Source organism: Lynx rufus, unplaced genomic scaffold (genome assembly GCF_022079265.1).
Source record: "Lynx rufus isolate CCGP_SWC_20201006 ecotype Redwood Valley unplaced genomic scaffold, mLynRuf1.p SCAF_2, whole genome shotgun sequence".
NCBI lineage: Eukaryota > Metazoa > Chordata > Mammalia > Carnivora > Felidae > Lynx > Lynx rufus.
In genome coordinates, this window is record NW_025814834.1 from 47,184,864 (window position 1) to 47,211,811 (window position 26,948).

At 34.4% G+C, this 26,948-nt stretch overlaps 1 protein-coding gene across 2 annotated transcripts in view; it reads left to right on the forward strand.

Annotated features, from left to right (window-relative positions):
• Positions 1 to 26,948, forward strand: part of CALCRL (calcitonin receptor like receptor) — a 105,190-nt gene that overhangs the window by 74,187 nt on the left and 4,055 nt on the right. For both annotated transcript variants that reach the window (XM_047084799.1, XM_047084800.1), the window contains 6 exons: positions 10,697 to 10,823; positions 14,321 to 14,474; positions 16,783 to 16,843; positions 16,927 to 16,993; positions 21,703 to 21,921; positions 22,076 to 22,117. In XM_047084799.1, the coding sequence (XP_046940755.1) occupies positions 10,697 to 10,823; positions 14,321 to 14,474; positions 16,783 to 16,843; positions 16,927 to 16,993; positions 21,703 to 21,921; positions 22,076 to 22,117 (670 nt within the window). The remainder of the gene's footprint in view (positions 1 to 10,696; positions 10,824 to 14,320; positions 14,475 to 16,782; positions 16,844 to 16,926; positions 16,994 to 21,702; positions 21,922 to 22,075; positions 22,118 to 26,948) is intronic.

Below are 26,948 nucleotides of genomic sequence, written 5' to 3' on the forward strand. Positions count from 1 at the left end.
TTTTGTAATGAGTCATAATGTTTAAAATACTGGGCAAAGAAACTTTACATGGTACCTGGCCTATAGCAATCTCTCAATAAATGGTAAGAAAGAGGTACTAACTGTGTCATTGGACTGTATCCAACATGTAGGCATAGAGACTGAACTATATAGTCATCTAATATTACCCTTATCTATTCTATTCTTTCAACAAATTAAAAAAAAATTTTTTTTGAGAGAGCATACATGCAAGCAGGGGAGGGGCAGAGAGAGAGGGAGAGAGAGAATCTCAAGCAGGCTCCACACCCTCGAGGAGCCTGACACAGGGCTTGACCTCACAACCGTGAGATCAAGACCTGAGCCCAAATCAAAAGTTGGTTGCCTGGGGCACCTGAGTGACTTGGTTAAGCATCTAATTCTTGATTTCAGCTCAGGCCATAATCTCATGATTCATGAGATCTAGCCCCATATTGGGCTCTGTGCTGACACCATGGAGCCTGCTTGGGTTTCTCTCTCTCTCCTCTCTCTGCCTCTCCCCTGCTCTCTCTGTCTCCCTCAAAAATAATTAAACAAACTTCTAAAAATGTTAAACAACAAAAAAAAGAGTTGGTCACTTAATCAACCAAGCTATGCAGGTGCCCCCTAACATTATCCCTATCTGATAGTAATCCAAAGTGGAAAAAGAAAAAAAAAAAAAGCTACTGTGGAGGTTCAAAGAGCTATGCGAAAACAGAGGAAGGAAAGACTCATTCTGACTCATAGAATCAGAAGATTCCTGAGGCGATAATCTCACTTTAACACTGAAATAAGTGTTAAATGATGGGTAAAATTTCCACAGGTAAAAACTGTAAACAATCAGTGAAGAGATTAGCTGGTTTTAAGTAGTTAATTAAGTTATCCAGACTTCCTCCCAATTTGTGTTCTTTCTACTTGGCTTAGTAATTTTATTTGACTTTAATTACCTTTTAAAAATGGAGAGTTTAAACAAAATGAAGTAGAAGTACCAATTAATTTTTCTTTTTTAATTATACATTCTTAGGCTTTAGATAAAATGTGAAAACCCCCCTTCAAGTAAGACCCAGGTGTAGCATTCTACATTCTTTTTTATATATCTCGACATCCTTCCTTACACGACAGTGCATAAGAGTATGTTCTTTAAACAGGCACCTTTAGTCTCAGAACCCACCTTTGTCACTCACCTGCAATGTAGCAAGTTCTTTCATTTCTGTAATCCTCAATTTCATATCTTTAAAATGCAAACTCTATAGGTATCTATATCACAGGTTTGGTATAAGGACTGATATAGTATATGTTCAGTGTTAAGTGGAGTGTCTAATTTGGAAACACTATTATTGGCATAGTTATCACTCTTTCTTATTAGTCCATTAAAAGATTTTTATATAAATTTTTAGCCCTGATAGGCCTATTATAACAATATGGGCACTTTAAAAACAAAATCGAAGGACACAATTTTTAGTTTTGTATGTATGACATTTATAAAGAAATTGTTATGTTCATGTAGAAAAATAAGTAAACAACGAGTGAAAAATTTTAGAAGTAAAATATTAGTATAATCATATTAGAAAAACTTAAGTTACTCAAAAATAAGTAAACTCTTTATGCCCACAAGATACCATCTAGCTTACTCAGTACTTGAAACCATATTAAAGAATGTCTAGACTTTTATTTTAAGACACTTCCACTATATATTCCTCAAAACAGTAAAAGCCACTATCCGTCAAAAACAACTATCCACTGAGCAACAAGTAGTGGAAAGAATATCATGAAGTTAGTTCTGTGAGAGCACAAATCATCTCTGCATTTTTAAAACCCATTCCGGGGGTTAGCACAAGATCTTGCTCATAGTAGGCACTTAATACATTTTTGAGAAATGAAAGGCATGAACTGACTTGGAAACTTATTTCTAAGACTGACTTTCCCATGACTTATCTGTGACCTTCAACAAGTCCCTTGAGTTTGTCTGGCCTTCTTTGTCTCCATCGACAAAGAAATTAAAATTCCTTAAAATTCTAATCAGTAGAAGAATCTGTGTAAAACAATATAGGATACTTTGTAAGTAGGTTGAAGAAAGGTCAAAAACACCTCAGAAAATACTGAATTGAATGGTTAATTAAGCATGTTCAAATAGTCAAGAGCACTGGAAATTTAGCTTTCTTACCACCAACCTGGAAACATCCTATAGGAGTTGATGTTTCACATATATCACTGTTATGAAAAAGCTATCAATATCTCTTTTCTGCTTCTTAACTCAGTTCCTCCTGCTACAGTCATTTCTGCCTAGTCTTTGGTAGAGGTGACTTTTTTTTTTTCTGTTTGTTAATTCAGAGGTACTGGCCCATCCTAATAAAAACCAAGAACGAAATAAAAAGTCAACTTAGGGTTCTGTTTGTTATTTTTTATTTACAGAAAGAAAAGAAAAAGTCTACCACTCAGGCATGCTTTAAATTAGAAACAGAGAACACGAAACACTATTTACCAGATATACTTCAGTTTTATATTAGAGCCAATTAAAGGAAAGAGAGTGAGAGATAAAAAGAAAGGGAACCGAAAGGGAGGGGAAGAGAGAGACAGAGCTTTGGGATTTGCCAAGCCCTGAGAGGCAATGACTCTTACTCATAATGATCCTTGGAAAAACAAAGCACAACCCTTTAGATAAAATAAATAAATAAACTTTACCAGAATTAGTTATAAATTATATTTTAATTAATGTTTAAAATTTGAGAGCATAGCAAATCTTGCTCTTACCCAGATAAAGGGCTCTGTCTTCTTGCACATAAAAGAGTATATATAACACTGACTTGTAGGGGGGGAAAAGTGGTTCTTTTTTTTTTTTTCAACATCTTAATTTTGCTGACATTTCAGACATTGATTCCAAGTAATTCCAAAGCCAAGTTGCACATTTGCAACCCTATAGACAATGATGTCATTTCTAGGTAGTTGAGATAAGGTCCTAAATAAAATGCAGCAAAAAATCTATCCAGTCGATAGGCTAAAGCTTTCTTAATAAAATAATCCTTTAATGCTTATATTTATGCTCTTCAGGATAAGTGATCCAGATCTCACCTTTTTTTCCTTAGATCATATCTGAATATATTCAATCAATATTGTGAACACTTATCTCACTTCCAGTTTCTTCATATTACCTCTTGAAACTAGATAAAGTATCATTTTCTTAAGTTATAAACTTTCTCCTGAAAACTGTTCATGATTCCATCTTCAAGTCAGTTTTAAACAAAGCTAACTATTTAAAGAAATTCTACATAGGAACATAGAGAAGAAAGAGTCTTACTCTACAAACCATAGCCTGATGTATTTGTCTTGGCAAATTAGAACTTTTCACTTACATAAGTTGTTTAAAATCTGGCAAACCTGCCCCGTCAGAGGTTTGACAATGACTGAGTTCGGAAACAGTCATCAAGTGGTCCCTGAGTAACATACTTCTCAGTGCCTATCCAGAATCATCCTTGCTCTCTCAACTTTTTGGTACATTTCAGTCAATGTAAGTTTGTTAGGCACTATGGTTCTGAGACATATTTTATTCTGCTGCATGTTTCCCAGGTGTCCTTCAGCTTAACATTGAATAATGGTTAATTAACCGCAGTATTTCAAGTAACATTTCATTAGGTCATATGCAGTCTATTTCCAAATTAGTGAATTTCAATCAGTGTGCTGAAATCCATCTCCCTCAAACTAAACACAGTGAGAAGTGAAAACATTCCTACTCAGTAATGTGAGTCTTGGTTGGAAAGTTTTTTAAGTATGCCCATTGTAATTAAATAATAAAAGCATTGCATTTCCACATTAGAGTATCAGAGCTGAGTAAGGAGACAGTAGTACAAGAAGTAATAAATTTACTCTAACAAAAACCAGTTCCACTATGACATAATTGCTATTACTGGTTTATGGAGAAGAGTCCCAGGTATAGAAATTAAAGTAAATTAACTGAATTAAATAATTTGGACTTATTGTAAACAGCAAACTTATTACTTGAGTTATAACTGAATGTTAAAGATCACATATTTCTGTTATTATTTCTAATAAATATGTAACTTCTTTATAGGTATATTTAATCGATTTTGCTTGTGTAAGTTGAAACAAGCACTATTTAGGCATCACAAATTTTCATGGAAATAGAATGACAAATCATTTTAAGAAAACGAATGATTCACTGCTTGATACAGTCATTTGAACGAGTTAAAAGTTAATAATTTGAGATAGAGAACATAAATAATGATTTGAGATAGAGAACCCCAAACTGATAATATTTTTTGCAATTTGGTTTTCCACTCTTGCAGGCATAGTTTATTTTCCTAGACTGTACCCATGGATATGACTATATATTAGAAGAAAGCCAAAGTAAACCCTTTAAAGTATAGCATCTTTTTAGTAGTTAGGGAAAACAAAACCCAAAAATGACTGAACAGTATGCTGCTAACATTTGCTAATAGAACACTGAAATGTAACACAAAAGAGTATGAGCTTCAGAATCAAAAATCATTTAGTAAATTATACTCTTTAATTTTCTTCATCTTAGAATAGAAAAAAAAACAATGTGGAGTCTTGCCTTATGCCTTTTTTCACCCTGTCCTTTGTGCCCCTTAAAAATTCTAAGCTCATTTTTTTTTTTTTAACTTTGACTCAGAGTAACTTCTTAATCTCCTTGGAATGCTTTTCTCCCATATTCTTCTCCTGTTTCATTTCTATCTTGTGTCTCCCCTCACTCTGGCCACAGTATTTATCTATTTCTTAATCCTATTTAATTTCTAAAAAGGATATAACACTACCAGGAATTACGTGATGTAATTTATGTGTGAATTTACCCTCCACCTGAGTGACATCCGTATTATTCACAACTGTTTCTTCAATACCTAGAAATATTACACAATATATTACTTATGCATCAATAAATAGTTATAAGTGATTAAATGAATACTGAAAGAGACAGAAGCTTTATTATTTTCTCAAAATTCAAAATTCAAATTCAACAGATCACTTAATAGGATTGTGACCTGGAGCAACTTACTTCAATTTTATTAAAGGATAATGATATTTCAGGGGGTTATTACATCATATAATGAGAGTGAAGTACTTACCTCTGTGTCTATTCTAAAAGCTCAATAAATGGTGGCTGCCATTACTGCGAATTTTATCTCTAAAAGGGTCTTTTGGGGGAGTGTAAGAATCACAGTCATTCAGAAAGCCTGTTTCTTCTCTTGGCTTCCTGCCCGTTAGAAGAGCAGGAGGAACTCTTGCATGGGGCAGCTCACACATGAGAAAGCCTTCTGGCCACACAAAATGTGCACATCTGTTCCTTAGGCAGCCCATATTCATATGCTATCTTAACTGAGCAACCTTGAAAGGCAGGGGCAAAGGAGAAGGGAGCATGATAGAGAAGAGCAACCATTTCCCTCCAGAAGAACTTTCATTGAGCACTTTGGTTGAAACACTCTTGTACGCTTCCTAATCTGATTAAATGGATTAGAAGCAGCCTCCAAAAAGATCTATTGATAGAGGTTACGTGTATTTTGTGTCATACCTATCCAGGTGAATACATCAACTCAAGGTTCCCTTCAGTAGACAAAAAATAACCACACTGATTTTCCTTTTTTTAAAAAAAAAGTTTATTTATTTATTTTGAGAGAGAGACAGAGTGGGGGGAGGGCAGAGAAAGAGAAAGACAGAGTGAATCCCAAGCAGACCACACTGTTAGTGCACAAAGCTCGATGCGGGGCTCCAACTCACAAACCATGAGATCATGACCTGAGCCAAAGTTGGATGCTTAACCAACAGAGTCACCCAGGTGCCCCGACTTTCCCTTGTAATACATGTATTGATTTCTGCCTGTTTCTTAGCTATGTTCAGATTAGCCTGGGCTTTCCTCTCAGATACATGGTTAATGTTTTCTTGGGAAAAGAGCTGAGCATTAAGAAATTAAATTAGATACACTAGCATAAGAAAGCAGTACTTTTTAGACTGGGCTATTCTTATATTGTTTATATTTCCTCTTTCCCTTACTAGTTTTGCTCAGGATTAGTATTGAGTGAAAGTAGTTTGGAAATTTCTATCTTAGGTCAAAACCAAATGGGAAAAAAAGGCAACATATTTTGTTCATAGTGTGGCAGAACTTTGAATATGGGACAGCATAATACTTGGGGCCTGTATGATAATGAAAGAGTCATTTGGAGGCAACTCTGGGAAGGATGAAATGCCTAGGGAGAAAATTCAGGTTGCTTGGTCTCCTGCTCTTCATCACATGTAAATTATCTTTCTAATGCTAAATGCTTTTGCTTTGTAACAAAAAGATGGCAATTTTTGTTTCATTGTATTACTTAAAACATGGGCAGTTTTAGGTTACTAAAACTTGATGCTATTTTATTGTTTGTGAGAGAAAACCAACATTGGAGAACTTGAATAAAATCAGCCATATGTGGGGCGCCTGGGTGGCGCAGTCGGTTAAGCGTCCGACTTCAGCCAGGTCACGATCTCGCGGTCCGTGAGTTCGAGCCCCGCGTCAGTCTGGGCTGATGGCTCAGAGCCTGGAGCCTGTTTCCGATTCTGTGTCTCCCTCTCTCTCTGCCCCTCCCCCGTTCATGCTCTGTCTCTCTCTGTCCCAAAAATAAAATAAACGTTGAAAAAAAAATTAAAAAAAAATCAGCCATATGACAGCTGTGTTAAAAAAATAGCTAACTTAACATGGGTGAGATATTATGCCAAAAACACTAGACATGATTTATCTCACTCCACCTTTCGTTCAATCTTATGAAGTATTGTTATCCCTATATTACAGATGCAGAAACCAGGGATTAGAGTTTTTAAATAACTTGCCCTAAATCATAATATCAGTAGATAATACAGTCCAGATTCATTCTCAGGCCAGGTTTCAAAACCCACTCTGAAATATGTGTACTGACTTGATACGACCTGCTTCTAATTGTTCCAAAAGAGAACTGAGAGGCATAGTTAGATTACACATGAGGTATGATGATTTGTTGACACACTTACATCAACTGCCTCTAACACTCTGATTGTCAAATTGCACGTTGAAATAGATTCTGGGGCACCTGGCTGGCTCAGTCAATTAAGCGTCCAACTCGATTTTGGCTCAGGTCATGAAATCATGGTTAGTGAGATCAAGCCTCTTGTCAGTCTCATCGCTAACACCGTAGAGCCTGCTTGGGATTCTCTCTCTCCCCCCATCTCTCTGCCTCTCCCCTACTTGAGCTCTCTCTCTCTCTCTCCGTTTCTCTCAAAATAAATAAATAAACATTAAAAAATATACTCTAAAATAATCATATGTAAGAATATGAAATGGAAACAATCCAAACCCACAAACCACATTTTCTATTCTGTGGCTATGCTAGGATAGAAAGGGATACTATAACATTAAAACAAAGCAGTGTGTTTTGTGAAACATTCTCCAAGTGTATGAAACAATTGTTTTAATATTTTGAGTAAAAGAAGCACATTTTAAAATTTACAGTAGGTGAAATCGGTTGCATTTGAAAAAAAATACCTGAATATTTTTAGAGTTTTATTTAAAGAAACCAATGTGTTTATCAAGGATGTATTTTGGTTTTCATTTACCAATTGATTTTATTTGTACTGATGTACTTACATGTGTTAATGAATATGTTTAGAGAAAAACAATATGCAGCACTAGAAACATTTGAGCATTTTTACCACTAGGTCTTGATAGAAAGCATGTGTGGGACAGCATCTGTCTGCATTTAAGTTGCACAGAACCTGGAGGAAGAAATGGAAGACACTAAAGCAATAGCTATAGGCTAATATTACAGATAGTTGGACATATTTACACAACACAAAGTGAATTTATTTTGCAGTGGTTCAGTTTAAGACAACAATATGGACAGCTAAACTGGATATCAGGGTTCATAAAACAAAGTATTTGGCTTGAATTCTATAGGGTGGATTATCTATGTTGCCCATGTTATTTAGACGATTTTGTAAAACACTCAAAATAAGCTTTATGTCTCTGTACTGAAATGATTTCATGTATCCTCTTAAGTATTTGGTTTTTATATTAAATATTTTATTTATAATAGGAGTTCATTCTATTATTTCAAACTTTTACCCATCATATGGCTTTATTTGTGTTCTAAAGAAAGAAATGCAGTATCTCTCTTCATCACAGAGTAAGAGACTAAGAAGCTGTTCTTTTTGTTTGTTTTTGCTACTAGACTCAACATAGCTATATCTTTAGAAGAGAACAGATGCAGGCAGTTCGTTTTTACGTCCTTAACTTTCAAACGAGATTGAGGTAGGAGCAGAGTCATCAGAAAGGAGGGAATTCTGAAAGGAACAGAGATACTATCATAGAGGAAAAAAGGAAGCTTAAGTGTACACAAAGAAAGTTTAAATTACTTTCAGCTAATTAGTTAGCATTCCATTTTATTTATTTTTAACCTTTGCACATGTGAATATTATGAATCCCAATAGTCATAATATAAATGCTGTGCATTTTATGTCCCTTAGCTTATCTTTTGTCTCTTCTATTATGAATGTCATTTTTAAAAGCCTTCTTTAGTGTTTGTTTTCCTTCATTCCAACTTACTCTTTACAAACATTTCTTATTTTCTGTCTAAGCAAACCTTCCTAGTATTTTGGCCATAATTTGAAAACTATGAAATTTTGTGTTTATATATATGTCTTAACCAACGGACCCAAATATAAGTGCGTTCAGCAGAAAGGGGCAAAATAGCCCAGCTAAGGAAAACATTTTATTTTATTTTTCCCATGATGGTAGCTGAGTTATTCAAATTCTGTTATGAAAAAAAAGTGTATATTTGCATGGGTGAGCAGTTTTTCTCTATAAATAATTGGCACTGCACGGACACAGAATAAACCCAAGGAAGGCATTTTAAAATAAGACCATGTGGACATATTTTACATGTTCATAATGCTCATCATAGACGAGTGATCAATTACAAAATAAAAATAAAAATAAATACATAAATAAACTATACATAATATAAATGATCCTGAAAAGAATATTCTTTACTAGGTCTTTTCTCACACTCATTAATTTTCTTCACTCTCAGCGAACATAAAACACTTGTCACTGCTGTGGTATTTTATCAAAAGAGAGCCATCTTTGTATCAATGTTGACTTTACTTAAATAGTAACAGCAGTCATGCCACTTCTCTGTTAAAAAAAAAACTTTTGGAGATTCTTCTTTCTATAGAATATCATCTATGCTCTGTTTTTTGGTCCCTGTCCACACCTCCCTACCTCACGCACTGCAAAGTCAAATCAAGGACTCTCGAATATGAAAACACTAGCAGGTCTCAGCTGTTTCTATTCTGAAGGGTTCCAGCTGGATTTCACATACTTGTCGCATATAACTGTCTTATGCTCAATGATTGACTTAAGAGCCATGTCATTCATGAAGACTTTTCATTGCCTCCCTCATAGCACCCACTTCTGTGGAAGGCATGTAAGTGAATACGGATTTGGATTGAATTCACTTCTAGACCCTTTAAAATACTAAAGCTATATATAAAGTCACAGATCTATAGCTGGAAGAAATTTCAGAGACAATATAGCTTAAACTTTGCATTTTTAAATATAGAAAACCTTGGCATCCCACCCTAACTATAGTATCCTGGGCACATAGTTTACTTAGGATAAGGTGATATAGTGATAAAATTAAGTTAAAATCTTCTTAAAGTTTCCAAAGTAGAAGTCATTAGTTTGTATTCTATAGGATAGATTACCTAAATTGACCATATTAATTTCTGTAATGAAATCCTTCTTCATATCTTCCTACATTTGTGTTTAGTTTTGATATAGTTATTCAGTTTAAAGGATTCCTTTCTAGTAGTTTAAAACGTTACCCATAATAAACCCTCAAATAAATACTTCTTGAAGAAGAAAGAACCTGAGTTGGTCTTTGAGCATAAGTAATTCAGTCATATGTGGACAATCTGGTAAGGTAGATGTGGATTCAATCTGAGGAATAGTATTTCCTGTCATTAATAATGACTTTTCCTAAAATTTATTTAATTTTGTTTTACATAGGAGGACCTCCAGTAAAAGGTGGTAATATTTTCATATCTCACATATGACTGGGCCAATTAGAAAAAAATTCAGTAGAGCTGAACAATCTCATTGATTGCTAAGTCTATATTTTTATCAGTTTATCTACTCTGAATACAGTGTTATCTTTCTCATGCTTGGTATGCATAATCACTACCACCACACAGAGGCTCTATAAACAGGACAACCACAATCATAAACAGGCTATATAAACAGGAAAACCTATGTGGTATAGTGAAAAGAGCATTATCTGTGTGAGAATCTGACAGACCCAAAGTTTTCAAATTAATCAGTTGTAGGATTTTTTAATCCATTATCTAACTTCACTGAATCTCAGTTTCTACATTTTTCAGAATAAATTAAAATATTAACCATGGTAAGAGATTAATAGAAGAAATTTATGTAGAGGTCCTGTATAGGCAAACTTCCTGTTCCTATGTGTGTCTCCCCATACTGAAGCAACTCATTTGTCTCTGTTTTAAAGCATTATAGGTTTTCCCTAATTAAGATTTTATTGAGTGAATCTTGGGGAGAAAAAAGAATTCTTCCATATTTGGAGCAGCTGCTATGAACTGTGAATGTATCTCATTTGAACTATTATTAAAAAAAATAAAATATGTGATTTCTCTTGCCTTTTAGGAGCCTAAGTTGCCAAAGGATTACCTTGCACAAAAATCTATTTTTCTCCTTTGTTTGTAACTCTGTTGTAACAATCATTCATCTCACTGCAGTGGCCAACAACCAGGCTTTAGTGGCCACAAATCCTGTAAGTAAAATGAGATTGTATCCTTAGGTTCAAAGGTTAGAGGGAAAGAAATGTGAACGGTGGTGGGTGCGTGGGTGGGGGGGTGTCCTGATATATGTAAGTGTGTATAAATACATATGTGTGTGTGTGTGTATACACACACAAAATAGGGTCTGGCATATGGAGAATATATATATATATATATATATATATATATATATATATACAACCTATCTACAAAGGTAAATACATCTCAGTATTTCCCAGGTTATAAAAGTTGACTATCAAGAGGAAGAATACATTTGTATGCTTAAATTATTTATATATGATACATATACATATCATATATAAACTATATATATATATATATATATATATATATATATAAAATTTACCTCATTTTATTTATTTATTTTTTTTTTAATTTTTTTTTCAACGTTTATTTATTTTTGGGACAGAGAGAGACAGAGCATGAACGGGGGAGGGGCAGAGAGAGAGGGAGACACAGAATCGGAAACAGGCTCCAGGCTCTGAGCCATCAGCCCAGAGCCTGACGCGGGGCTCGAACTCACGGACCGCGAGATCGTGACCTGGCTGAAGTCGGACGCCCAACCGACTGCGCCACCCAGGCGCCCCTAAATTTACCTCATTTTATGCTTAGGGTCCTGCTGCTAGTGGGACATAAGAATTTATGACCACATAACATCTACTCAGTTGAATTTTAAAAATTAATCAAAGCAAATAATTGTGTAGTTAGAAAAAACAAGACATGGTAATAGAAAAATTCCTATCCTACATTTGGGATCAGGCTGACTTTAAATAGTTGATAAAACTAGAGGAAAATGACTTATACATTAAACTTCTTTACATTAAATTTTTAAAGGACTCTACTAAGTCTTCATTATCTAGGCAAATATTTATAAATTGTTTCTCTATAACGCCTTTGGAAGTACAATTTTTTTCTTTAAAAAAATTTTTATTGAGGGGCGCCTGGGTGGCGCAGCCGGTTAAGCCAGGTCACGATCTCGCGGTCCGTGAGTTCGAGCCCCGCGTCAGGCTCTGGGCTGAGGGCTCAGAGGCTGGAGCCTGTTTCCGATTCTGTGTCTCCCTCTCTCTCTGCCCCTCCCCCGTTCATGCTCTGTCTCTCTCTGTCCCCCAAAAAATAAATAAAAACGTTGAAAAAAAATTAAAAAAAAATTTTATTGAAGTACAGTTTCCACACAATGTTACATTAGTTTTAGTGTATAACATAGTGATTCAACAACACTATATGCTTTTCTGACCACAAGTGTAGCTCTCACCTGTCGCTGTACATCACTATTACAATACCATTGACTATATTTTCTATGCTATACCTTTTATTCCCATGACTTATTCATTCCATAGGATGGAAGCCTGTGCTTCCCAGTTCCCTTCACCCATTTTGCCCATCTCCCGGCTCTCCTACTTTCCATCTCTGGTAACAATAGCTTGTTCTCTGTATTTAAGGGTCTGTTTCTGGAAACACAATTTTTAGGATGAGTATCAAAAGATACACAAAAATAAGCACAGAGACTGTCATAATATAAAAGCCATATTTTAAAACATAAACGCAAGTATGCTTATACAAATGCACACATTTTATGTAAACTATATGTACATGTGAGCTATATTTAAATCCAAGTACCTCCAAAAATAACAAACATAATTTCAAGTATTTAAAATCATCTACTTTTGTAATGTTTGTAGAATCCATACTACAGTTTTGGATATGGATTTGTGGAGGAGTGGATATGTATTGTGTATATAAAATGTTTTTTTAAAGATTAAGTTATCTAGTTACTGAAATCAGGGAAGGGAAGGAATTTTCACTCAATGGGTCAATAAACAATACTCTCCTATGTGTTTTATGTCTGTATTGGGGTAATTTCCAAAATGCTAAGATTCCCTGCATTGTTTGCACATATGTATCCGGATTGCTTCATCTTGTATATGTTCCACTCTAACATCACTGGGTGAGGAAACACACTGGGATATAATTAACAATATAAAAAAAACTGGCTACTGGGCTATCATTTAAGAGTGAATTTCTCTAGAGCAAAGAGATTAGGAGTTTTGTCAAGAAGCTGCAGAGCAAGAGATGATAAATCTTACATTTAGATATGAGGATATTGTATTTAATGTGCAAATTGCAAGCTATAATATAGTTGTTCTTCATGTATTCTTGGAAAATTTGTTGTTTATATCAGCAATGCCCTTCATAAAAATATGTTTGTGAAGCATGTTTTAAGTCTTTTTATCATGGTGGCTGATAGATTATTTTTAAGGGAAGTTAGTAGTAAGAAGCCCAATTAGATGTGCATAACTAAAAACTATAACAGGTAAAAAATTTGAAGCTGAAGTCCATTTTTTCTATAGAATATAATTGAATAACTCATTATTACCTTTGAGAAGACTCTGTTAATATAATGTTGTGTTTGACATCAAGATACTTTATTTAAAATTTAATGTTATGCATTCTGCCAATGTATTTAATGGGAGACGAAGTTTTATCAATGTCCTTCAGGTAGAAAGCATTGTGTATAATCATGAAAACAAAATTAGAATTATAAGACTTGTGTTCAGGGTGTAACCTGGGTTGATATTATATGAATATTAGCAAATCACTTAACTTCTCTCAGTTTTCTATCCATGAGATATGTGCCTAGTGATAAATTGTGCCACACAGCATTAAAGATTAAATAAAACAATATATAAAAAATACTTTAAGCTACCTAATATGCAAATGTTATGATTACTATTCTATGTTAACAAAGTATTTATTTTCCATGTATTTCACTTCCAGCTTTCTTTTTAGTGAAAAAAATATTTATATCAAAAATAATGATAATTGCCATTAAATATTTATTGAACAGATAATTAGGAGCTCATGAGAGTGATTGGCCGTATATTTCTGGGAGAGCTTTAAATTTATTCTCCTTTCTAAGAGAGTAAAATATATCTCTTCCTTCTTCATATTTACCCTGTATTTGAACCTTCCTCTTCCTATCCCTAAGAATAGAGAAGAGAAAGTGGAGATCTCAGGAGAAGAGGAAGGAAATCATATTTTTTTTCTTCTTTTTACTTACAAGAAATCCTCAACCTCATTTATGAATAAGATAAAATATGGCTCGCTAGATTATTATTCACTAAGTAGTTGCATTGATAGCAGTTATATGCAAGACTTTGAATTGTTGGGCACTTTTCACGAAAAAGCGTATTTGGAAAATACACATCCACTAAATGTAATAAATTTGGAATTTACACATTTCTTGGGATGTATATCATTATATATCTTTAGAGTCAGTGGCTAAAAACTTTTGAGGCACAATTAGATCAGGATGAAGACTGGCATTTTACAGTCTTAATCATTAGCGCATAAGATTTTGTGTAGAGGAGAGAAAATTCCATATTTCTGTATAACTAAGTTAAACTAGACTATTGCTTTACATGTGAATTCATAAATACTGATTGCTTTCTTCTTTCTTTTTTTCTCACAGATTAGTTGTAAAGTATCTCAGTTCATTCATCTTTACCTGATGGGCTGTAACTACTTTTGGATGCTTTGTGAAGGCATTTACCTACACACACTCATTGTGGTGGCCGTGTTTGCGGAAAAGCAGCACTTGATGTGGTATTATTTGCTTGGCTGGGGTAAGTGCCATTATAGGTATGTGCTGCCTCACCTTTTAAGAAAGCTCTTGGAAGATGCAGAGTTCCTTTGAAATACAATTTTCCTTATTATTAATCATTCTTAAACAACATCAGGCAACTAACCTTTGATTATTGCTGTAAGTTGAAATATTTTTAATAGTACCACTGACTCATTGTTTTCAGTAGTCAAAAGGTCAATAATACAATGTTGTTGTTTTTTTTTCTATTTAATATTCCAATGTGTATCTTGGCTGAATAAGCAGTGGCTAACACAATAGAATTGGAATCATGAATTAGGGATCTAGTCTTTGTATTATTCTGAATCTCCTTATTCCTACGTGCAAAATGAGGGCATTGGGCTTAACCAGCTTTGAAGTTCCACTCTGAAAAAGTTTGTTTTTTTAAAAAATATCATTTTATTGTAAGGGTAGAGGGATCAGTTATTGAATAAAGGCACACAAAAGATCTATTTTTCCACACAATCTCCTGACATGGTATCATTCACAAAGCAAATAATGATACACTTTTAGCATATTTTCTTATCTTTTTCTTCTTATTTTTAAGTTTTTTTTAATTCTGGTTAGTTAACATACAGTGTTATATTAGTTTCAGGTGTACAATATCGTGAGTGAACAATTCCATATATCACCCAGTGTTCATCATGAAAAGTGCACTCCTTAATCCCCATCACCTACTTAAACCCACCTCCCCTCTGGTAATCATCGGTTTGTTCTCTGTAATTAAGAGCCTGTTTCTTGATTTGTGCTTCTAGCATATTTTTATTTATTTTTTTAAAGTCACATTTATTTTATTTATTTATCCTGAAAGAGAGAGAGAGAGAGTGCAAGCAGGGAAGAGGCAGAGAGAGATGGAGAGAGAGACTCCCAAGCAGGCTCTGTGCTTTCAGTACAGATCCTGCCACAGGTCTTGAACTCACAAACCATAAGGTCATGTCCTGAACCAAAAACAAGAGATAGACACTTAACTGACTGAGCCACCCAGGTGCCCCCTAGCATATTTTTAAAAATAAGTAGAATAATGCAAAATATATAATGTTTAAAATGAATTCAATTGGGCTAGTTTCCAGAAACATAACTGAAATTATACTTCCCTATATCAATCTGCCTATCTATCCGGCCAGACAACAAATAGACAACAAATAGACAACAAATAGACACTGATAGATGGAGGTATGTATACACACACACACACACACACACACACACACACTCTTTAGTATATTCAGTATATTTAGTAAGGTTACCAGACAACAAATAGACACTGATAGATGGAGGTATGTACACACACACACACACACACACACACACACTCTCTTTAGTATATTCAGTATATTTAGTAAGGTTACCAGACAACAAATAGACACTGATAGATGGAGGTATGTACACACACACACACACACACACACACACACACACACTCTCTTTAGTATATTCAGTATATTTAGTAAGGTTACCAGACAACAAATAGACACTGATAGATGGAGGTATGTACACACACACACACACACACACACTCTTTAGTATATTCAGTATATTTAGTAAGGTTACCTTTATAAAACATTTTTTCATTTTATTTTGGAAAAATCTGATTTAGAATGGTAAAAACATACAAATATCTGAGATATATATATATATATATATATATATATATATCATCTTTCTCTTTTTCTTCACCTGATCAGTCTCAACTTCTTCCCACATCTGACTATCTACTAAGTATTGGCCAATTGCATATCATAGAAAATATATATGAATTCTTGGGGCTCCTCGGTGGCTTAGTCAGTTGAGCATCTGATTCTTGTTTTCGGATCCTGTCATGATCTCATGGTTTTTGGGTTAGAGTCCCATGTCAGGCTCTGAGCTGACTGTTCAAGGAGCCTGCTTGGGATTCTCTCTGTCTACCTTTCCCCCACTTGCACTCTCTCTCTCAAAATAAGTAAAGAAGTAACTTAGAAAAAGAAAATCTATTGAATTCTTCTAAGTCTTGGGGCTTAGGCAGTAAAATTATGGACTTAGGCTCTGAAGTCCACAGATTCAAAATGACTTCTATGAGAAGAAACCACACACACACACACACACACACACGCACACACACACACACACACACACACACACACACCTGAATATATAAATAACAAATACTTCATAATATTTATTCAATAAACATATAGTGACCAGTTATGTTTGTTCCGAGAGTACCTCGGAGTTTCATATTTTATGACACATTTTAGAAATTCCATCTACAGAGAAAGTTGCTTGTTTATTTTCTTTTCATTTGATATTTACAGGATTTCCACTGATCCCTGCTTGTATACATGCTGTTGCAAGAAGCTTATATTACAATGACAAGTAAGATAATCTCTCTTTCTGATTTCTATTGGAACTAAGTAAAATGAAAGTCTGCAACATAATTTTCCTGTTTTTTCCCCAAGCTGCTGGATCAGTTCTGATACCCATCTCCTCTATATTATCCATGGTCCAATTTGTGCTGCTTTACTGGTATGTAATTAAAATTTTCCTTTTTTCATGATGTTCATATTTCAACTTTATTTCCTGAATCATTTGGCCTATGATATCTTTCAAGATCCTGGGGGAAATAATGACATGTTCACAGTGTTTAATTGAAGACAGTGCAATAAAGGTGTTGTATTTGAAGTGAAGGCAGGGACAGAACAGGAGCTAATTCCTAAGGGATGGCCAGGCACCCAGAACTGGCAGTGGGAAGCTGTTAATGGGGCTAGACCCCAAGAGGGGTCAGAACAGTGTTACTGGATTTAGACCAGTGCTGGGAGGAGTGGCCCAACAGGAGGTCTCGATTTGAGTGGAAGAACACAGCCACTGCCAAAACCACAGCCTGGTAGGGAAGAAGAAGGAGGAAGAAATACCGAAACTTCTCTTTTCCTATGCCCTGATTTCTTGGTTCTTCCCTTTGGCTAAGTGAAGCAAATATCAGAGAGCAAGAAAGCTTGAACGATGATGCAATCTTTAGAGGTGCCTCTGAGTTTCCTGGGGCACAGAGCAGAAGAGAAGAGCAGAGGGTATAGATGATGTGAGTAGGAATGGCAAATGGGAAAAACCCACGCACCTATGTTGGTAGTAAGAGTAATAGTCCCATAGAGAAAAGACTTTAATTTGGAAAAAGAGAGTATTGGTTAAACTATTGTTTTATTATTATAATGATCATCATTTAATATGAATACACCAATTGGACATTTTTAAGTGTGGTTACAATGAAACAGAAGTCACATCCAATGCTTTTATTACATTGTTTCAATAGGGAAATAAATTAATCCAGATTAACATACTTTTTTTTCATATAGCATTAGAGACCCGAATGTAACTGCACTCTCTGAGATGGTAATTACAACTGATACTCAATAATATATATAAAGATAAAGGTGGTATGTTTCTCAGCCAAAATTCAGAGCTTCCTAAACCTTGTTTTCAAATGCTTTGTTTTAGACAAATATTCTTCTATTATTTTACTATATTTGCTAGCTGTAGGTTAGTATATTATTATGTTTGAACACTGTTCAAGCCATTGTCAAAAACAAGTCACAATTAAGAGGGAAGCTTCTGGAGGCTGAAGGCCTGGGCTTGAACTCCTTTTCCACCTTTGACTGGCTGTATGACCCCAGGCAATTAAACTAATTACATTGTGTCTCAAGTCCTTCCTTCCCTGGTAAAATAAAGAATATTATAGTACTGATTTTTAAATCCTTTTAACAAAGAGTTAAATTTGGTAATACATATACAGTACTTAGCCTGGCATGTATAAAGCACATTAACAAATGTCAAACCTCTGACTTGTGCCTGGCCACATAAGACAGCCAGTTCAAAAATTAACACATGGAATTCATTATATCATTTATAGAAATTTTAATATACTGTAATGTAGACTCTAGTGAGAATTTCATAGGCAGAAACATTTCCTTCCCTTCTGCCCTGCACCTACTGGGGACATGCACGACACACTGTGTTTAAGTTGTACCTTGAGATATCCTAGTATTCTTTGAAAGAGCCTGCACCGAAACCTAGTTCTACCACATCTGGCTGGGTATCTCAGGGCAAGTTCTGCTTTGTTTTGTTTTGTTTTGTTTTGTATTTAAACTCTCAGTGCATCTGTTGTCTCTTCCGTGATTAGGGAATAATAAGAATGGATACCTCATAGGTTATTGTAAGAATTATATGAGATGCATCCTGCTAACCCAGTGCCTACAATACAAAAAAAAAAAAAAGTACAAACAAAAAAAACAAAACAAAACAAAAAACTGTCCAAAGAAAATGCTTTAAAAAGTTTCTTGTAACTTCTACATAATACTCTGATTCTGTTCTGAGGAGAGTTAGAAGAAATAAGACACATTTTGGGGCCACCCAGGAGCTTACAGAACATAAGGCAAAATTTATTACAAGAGATCTGACTATTCTGCAAAGGGGTATTAATTCAAATGCTTAAATCAAAGAGGTTCAGGAAATAAGTAAAGGAACCTTAGCAAATGAAAAATGTAATTGTAACTAACAAAATCCTTAGAAAAGCCTCTCCACATCCATTTTGGGAGGGAAGAGTAGATGGTACAGCTAGGGTAGAATATCACATAGAAATATAACCCATCTACTCTGTAGGAAAGGAAGTGAAAATCCACATTATTTGCATAAAACTTTTTCCATTTTCTTGGCTTAACAAAACAGCAGGAGCCTATTTTTCTACCAGGATAAATTGTTCTGTCTGTTTAATTTCGAGGGCTCCTCACTGGTTCTGGCCAATTCCAAGGTCTTGGGAGGGGACTTAGCAATTGTTTATATGGTCACATGCTTAAGTACATTTTTTATAAATAAAATATTTCAACCTCAATCGGTTTCTTTCCACTCAGACTTCCCCTGTCACATTTCCACTTGAGCTGGGTGGAATTCAAGTGGCTACAGCACTTTTGAGATCCTGCCAAAGGGAAGCTGAGAGGGGATACATTTAATTTGTGTTTAGTGAGAGATATTTAAGTCCGTTCAGTACATAGTTAAGTGATTGCTGGCTGTTCTACTATCGGAATGGCTTGTAGGAATCCTCCAACAGCTACAGTGCTGATGCACCCTGTTTCCCAGGGTGGTACCGTGATATGAAAATGTCCTGTAGTGCCTACCAGCTATGTGATCTTTATGCATATTGGAGTAAAAACAAGTTTCTTTTCTTTACCTTAACTAGTTTTGCACTAAGATACATGAGATTTAGACCTGGTTCGTCTGAAATGTAAAATTCTTGTTCTATTCTTATTCAAAATAAATGGGAGTATTTGCAGAAAATATAGTAGGGTGACTTTCTAGTTTCCCGTTTCACATTTTAAATTAGATTTGCCATTTTGGAGAAGCAGTTTGCAGTTAGAAATTTTCATTTAATGGACACCTAAATTGCAGCATTTCTACTGATTTTATAATTTATGATTTTCTCTGTAAGGATTATAAAATATTTTATATTCTAAATTTATAAGCAGATAAAGGGCATTATTATATTTTCTTCTATGGACTGGTAGTGATTTCCATTTAATCAACACTTTTAAACAGCAATGAGTATTTAGGAAGGGAATATAATAAGAAGGGTAGAATAACAGCTGATGTGTTGATTTGTCATGTTTCCTTCTTACACCTGTTGAAATGGCTTATTCTGCTTTTGTCTTTAGCAGAGATATTCCTGTGTCTATAACTCATGTTACTTTTCATAGATGTGTTTCCATCAGGATTGTAGTGAGCTGTATATCTTTGGAGCATATGTTCCATTAGATTCTCTAAGAATAGTAGTAGGATATTTTTATGCCCAGTTATTTTCATAACACATGCCTGAAATCAGCAAAAGCATTTGTTCACTGTTTTATGTATTAAATGAGATGCTATAATTACTATTCCAATTTATTAAAGTATGCAGACATAAAGTATGTATGTATGTAGCTTAAAAGTTTTAGATTATTAAAGCACAGATACTAGAAGTCAGGGTGAAGAAAAAGGAAAGAGAACATAGCATAATAGCATAAGAGTCCTGAGGGGCTCTTCTGGAGTTAATGCCATTAATCCTATGGAAGGCATAAATATGGGCACAGAGAAAAATAGTCAAGTGTAAAAGATTTTGACTTAAATGAAGATAAGAAAGTGGTATTCAACCTGAGAGAGAGAGAGAGAGAGAGAGAGAGAGCAAAAGAGAGAGATATATTAAAGTAGAACTCTGTACACTGCCTGAGTAACTTAGTTATCCATGCTATATTTTGATGTTTTATGTCTCCCTTTCAAAAAGAATGTTTTGTCTTGGGGAAAGTTGTTAACACACAGGAAATATGTAATTACAGAAAGAAATTAACAAAAGTCCCTGTGGGATGCCAAAATTATTTTATCTCTAGGATTATCTGGGTTGAACATCAGCTGATTTAGTGTGTGACCAGCCTCCTCAGAATGATAAAGAAGCTTACAATACTATACTGGGGAGTTATGAGGATTATTGCTACAAAAAGAAACACAGGAAGAAGGAACCAAAAAGATGAAAATGGTTATTTTATGGTAGAAAATGTATTTGGAAAGTTCCAGTATGGACAGTGATACAGAGGAGACACTTTAAAAAATTAGCATTTGTCATAAGCAATTCTTTCCTTTGAGCTGAAAATGTTGAAAAGATTTAGTTTTTGGACCACAGTGAAATTTTAAAAAATTACATAAGAAAATGAATTGATAAAAACACTCATATATTTCTTAACTGAAGGTGTTCTACACTAATTCTGCCGTAATTTTATTTTTCTAAAGCCTAGGTCCATTAAAGTTGATGTACTTGTTAAGTTAATAAATCACAATTGTAGAAATACAAGTTAATATATTGGGCATATATTCTCTGTAGAAGAACATATTCTTGTACGTTGCAAATAATCTAAGATTGGGGCTCCTGGGTGGCTCAGTCAGTTAAGCATCTGACTTGGTCTCAGGTCATGATCTCATGGTTTATGAGTTCAAGCCCAACGTCAGGTTCTGTGCTGACAGCTTAGAGCATAGCGTCTGCAGATTTTGTGTCTCCCTCTCTCTCTGCCTCTCCCCTGCTTGCACTCTGTCTCTGTCTCTCTCTCAAAAATAAACATTAAACAAAAAATAAAAGAATCTAAGATTTATAAATTCAAGGATCCTTCAAAAATGCTTCTTAATATTAAATATGAAATAATTTTCATGATGTCATTTTATTTTTTTAGGTGAATCTTTTTTTTCTATTAAACATTGTACGTGTTCTCATCACCAAGTTAAAAGTTACTCACCAAGCGGAATCCAACCTCTACATGAAAGCTGTCAGAGCTACACTTATCCTGGTGCCATTACTTGGCATTGAATTTGTGCTGCTTCCGTGGAGACCTGAAGGAAGGATTGCAGAGGAGATATATGATTACATCATGCACATCCTTATGCATTATCAGGTATGGTGCTCTTGAATCAGGAAGGCAGCTTGTGAAATTTGGTATTAAATTGCATGTGGCTTTGGTTTTAGTCTTAACTGTGTACATGGCAAGTTGGTGACAAATAATGTATCTTTTCCATCTGGAGTCAGAAAATTCTATTTTTCTTTTACAGGGTCTTTTGGTTTCTACAATTTTCTGCTTCTTTAATGGAGAGGTATGCGTGATTGTTTTTATTCCTTTTATCATTTTATATTTGCAATGTATCTTTTCCTTAAAAAGAGAGAGAGAGAATCACACGTTCCCTAGGAACAACTACTTCAAATTCCATTTTGATCAGGAAAAAGAACCACAGGATCTCTTTTCATGGATGTAACTCTTCTACCCAAAAGCTTGGGTCATACTGGAGTTCAAGAGTAGGGCAAAATCAGCCTCACTTTAAAAGAGTCTATCATTTACTTTGATTTATCTAGTCTTTCACCTACCATTTGAACGAATCCTTTTTAAGTCTGGCCTTTGTCCTAGGTCCAGTGCTAGGCAATCCACACCCTCATAAAACATACACTGTAATATGAAATAGAATTGACTCATTTTCATTTCCCCCCTTTCTCTCTTTTTTTGTTTTGCCTAGCTCACAATGTGGTGTTTGAAAATAGTTTTCTGGTGGTTACAAAAAGATTTGAAAAAAAATTAAACTCTCAGTTATACAGGGAGGACATGCAGTAAGTTAGAAAACTTCGGAGAAGAGAATGCTCTAATTTGTAACATGGCAGCATGCTCTTGGATATTTCAACATTTTTATCCTAGGCTTCCCTAAGTGGAAAGTTTCAGGTGTTTTACAAACTGGTACCATATTTTTTATGCATATGAATAGTGTTATGGCTCAGTGGTTTGAGCTATATTGATTTAGCTCTTTATCTGTTTTTAATCTACCGGACAAGTTTTAATCTGTTAGAGGATTGGAAAACTCAGCAAAATTAGAAATCTAGAGAGCCACCGAGTGAGACTCAAATACTTGGTAACTGTGAAGCTTATCACAAAGCTTTAGATGGGAAATATGTCAACCAGTTGGTGTAACTTTATGAGAACTATTCCTACAAATAAATCAACATTGGAAATCATGTACATGTCATGAAAGTCTATAAAATATTGGTTTTCTTTGCTTAATAAGAATTTATTTCTTTCTCAGCAAATAATGAAATTTCATGTTTGATTTTATCAAATTGATTTTTAAAAATTTTTATTTCACTTAATTATTTATATTGGAGTGTAGAACTGTCAAACATGGGAGGCTATATTTCATATCTTTAGGTGGTGCTTCCATGATGCTTCTGCTATATAGTAGACAATGGTGACTCTTTCTGAAGTAGATGAGAAGCATAGATAGAATATGAAATTAGGAAAAATAGAGAAATCATTTGTTTTGATAATATAATTCAAATAGCATTGATTATGTACCTCTATAAATTTATGACTGCATAAACTGAATTAGACAATCCTATTTGCTGCCAATATAGGATTTTATAGTTAAAGGTAGATGAGAAAGAAACAGACAACAGGCCAAAGAACATGCATGGAATATGAACAATACACCTCTGCATCTGCAGAGACATGACATATTATTCTAAAGGGTAATTTTTAAGTGTAAAAAACATAATCACTAGTAGAATATTTTGTGATAGGAAGCAATGTAGAATAAAAGCACAGACACAACAATGCATTTAAACCCCCAAGATGCTACTTTGTTCCTGGATGTAATAATTTGGGCAATATTCTGAACCTTCTGGAGTCTTGGTGTCTACTTTATTAAAGGAGTTAAAAAAAAAAAAAAAGCAAGTTCCTTACACAAGTCTCACAAAGATTAGTGTAGGCTAGGAATCTAAAATTTTATCACCATGCCCCACCCTCAACAGATTATCAGTACATTATAGATTCCTTATTAGATCTTTCAAGTCATTTATTTTCAAAAATATATGTACAAGTATGAGCATTAATCATTTTGGAATCAATCTCAAATTGGCCTTTTTATTTGGAAAGGTTGCTCAGGGAATATCTAAACTAATGCCTAACAATCTTGTTGCACTCTCTCTGTGTAAGCAAAAGAGACAGAGACCTTGATCTTCTGCCATGTCCTAAAATTGAGAAAATTTTGGCAGCAAAAAATTACAATAATACAAAATCTTTGAGCCTAGTTGTTGCCAAATCCTTTGGTTCTTTACAACATCTCCAATATCTGTCCCCTTTTCTTCATCTCTCAAGATGCAGTCTCTATTTGTGGATGACTCATTTTTCATCTTAGGAAATACTATAATCCCTCCTTTTTTGTCCTTTTGCCTCTTAGTTTTTCCCACTCTCATAACATGAAGACACAGCTGCCAAATTCATTTTGTGTTGTTCCAACTATGTCATGTACTTCTTAAAATCACTTGCTCCGGCTTAAATCTCCTTCTTGCTTTCCACGGGAGGTCAAATAGCTTCCTTTTAGCTTAGTCTTTATCTTTTTCTTTTCTTTCTTTTTTTTTTAAGTAACAATTTTATGTATTTTTTTATCCAAAATATTCCTATTTGCATTTCTCACTAAATAATGGTGGCTTGACAAATTATCAGGCCACATTCATCTCATCTCTAGCCCACTCAGATAAAATGTGCACTGTTAGCACAAACTAGAGCTCTTGTCATTTGAAGGGCCCTCCCTTGCCTCAGGAGTAAATCGAACAATACCTGAGAGTATTTTTATAAAGTGAACAAAAAGATTTATTGATAATAATCAAACCTACATTCTGTAATGAAAACTAGGTAGCATTTTTATATGAAGCTCTATTAAATATTTTTTAATTGATTTAGGATAAGGAGTTATAGCTTCCTTATGAAGCGCTAATGGGCATATAATGTTGTAAGGTTATATTCTAAACAGTGGGACTTACTATTTATATAATACTCATGTGTAAGGCAATAAAAAACATTTTCATATCTTTAACACCTTCCCTTCCAATGTCAATTTTCCTTGTTATCTCTTCCCATCATAATTTTTTCATTAAAAGTGTACTAAGAGTGGTCACTTTAATGTTCTGTTGAATAGATGTGATATATATTAGAGGAAGCAGATGAAAAACTTAAGTCCTTATAGAGAATAATATAAACAAAAGGATGTCTACAAGGCCCATAGGTCTTTAATTAGGTTCATTTTTTAACTTCAGTAAAAATGTCCCCACAGTTCAGGAAATTGACCTTTCATGGCTTTTCTGATGATTTAGTTGCAAGGAAGAAATAGGGTGATGATTGTAATCAAAGCAGATATTTCAAGAGCAAACAGATATTTCAAAAGGCATCTTGGCTGTTGGAATTTAATTTAAGCTTTCATTTTTAAAAAAGTTATACATTCACAGCTATGATATTTCTTCTTGTCAACTTCTTCCCAACATTTATGTAGAATCTTTTGTATATAGCTACATTCCATTTCCTTTCAAACAGAAACTATATAGGAAAGGTATTCAGTCAATCCATCATTTAGTAGCAAAGGGAAGAGAAATGAATTTAGCATAAAATAAGGATCAAAACCAATTCCCATCAGGAATATCTAGATAATCTGCCCAACATCATTTTTGTTGTAAATCTTTGAATATTTAAAAGGCACATTCTAAAACCATTTTCATCTGTTGTTTGCTTATGCTCTTGAAGATATTATGTATGCAGATATTATTTAAAATTACTTTATTTTTTAAGTGTTATTTATTTTTGAGAGACAGACAGAGTGCAAGCAGGAGAGGGGCAGAGAGAGAGGGAGACAAAGAATCATAAGCAGGCTCCAGGCTCTGAGGTGTTAGCACAGAGCCCAACACAGATCTTGAACCCACAAGTTGGATGCTTAACCAAAAGGTGACAGATATTGACCCACCCAGGTGCCCCTATTTTAAATTGCTTTAAATATGCTATTTGGAGAATTAAGAAAGACATTACTAAACCATGAGGGAAACAAAATACGATTTTTTTTGCAAGATAAATATATTCATTATCCCATAAAGGCTTTTATTTCTTTATTTGTGTAAGAATATAAATTATTCCTTTCCCACATAGTTAATATATATAAAGAAATAAACTTGAAAGTCCTGAAGAATATATATAAAGAAATAAACTGGAAAGTCCTGAGGTTGTGAATTTCATAAAATACAATTTTTAAAACCAGTTTATTGCATTTCTAATTACATAATTTTTAAATTCTACAATAGAGCTACCCGAAATTTTAGTAACTCATTTGGAATTCTAACTAAAGAAACCCATTGACTTTAGGGAGTCCCTGGGTGGCTCAGTCAGTTAAGCAGCCAATTCTTGTTTTTGGCTCAGGTCATGATTTTCATGGTTCATGAGTTCAAGCTTCACATCAAGTTTTGTGCTGACACTGCTGAGCCTGTTTAGGATTCAGTCTCTCCCTCTCTCTCTGCACCCCCCACCCCCGGCTCATGCTCTCTCTCTCTCTTTCTCTCTCAAATAAATAAAACTAAAAAAAAAAGAAACGGTTTGACTTTCTATCTGTGTCTTCTGTTTTTCTACATGCTAAAACATAAAGTGAGACAGTAAAACTTTATGTCCATTTTAAGTGACAGAGAACAGGAGACTCAAAGGACTTTGAAGTATCCCACTGAGTTCTCTCATTAAAAGATCTCCTGGGAATAGCTATTAGTAATAGATTGTTCATAATTTGGAGAAGTTTTCTTGATCTATTATATAAAACAATGAAGACTTAACTAAGCCATCCTATTTTAAAGGTTAATATTAATTTTTACACATGATTACAGTGAATGAAAAGTTGGGGAATTTTATATATTAGCAGAAAGTTAAACAATTATTGCATGAGTATGTTTCTAGTACATGGATGACTGGAAAGTTGCTTTTAGTGATGCTCAAATTCCCTGTGAGGAAGCAAAGGGTCAAAGAGCAGTAGATAGTGTGGGGAAGACAGTTCAAAGCTATACATATGTTTTGGACAGATCTGGATTAGGTCACAGGGATGTGGCTAATACACTCGTAACCTAGGAGCAGAGTCCCACACC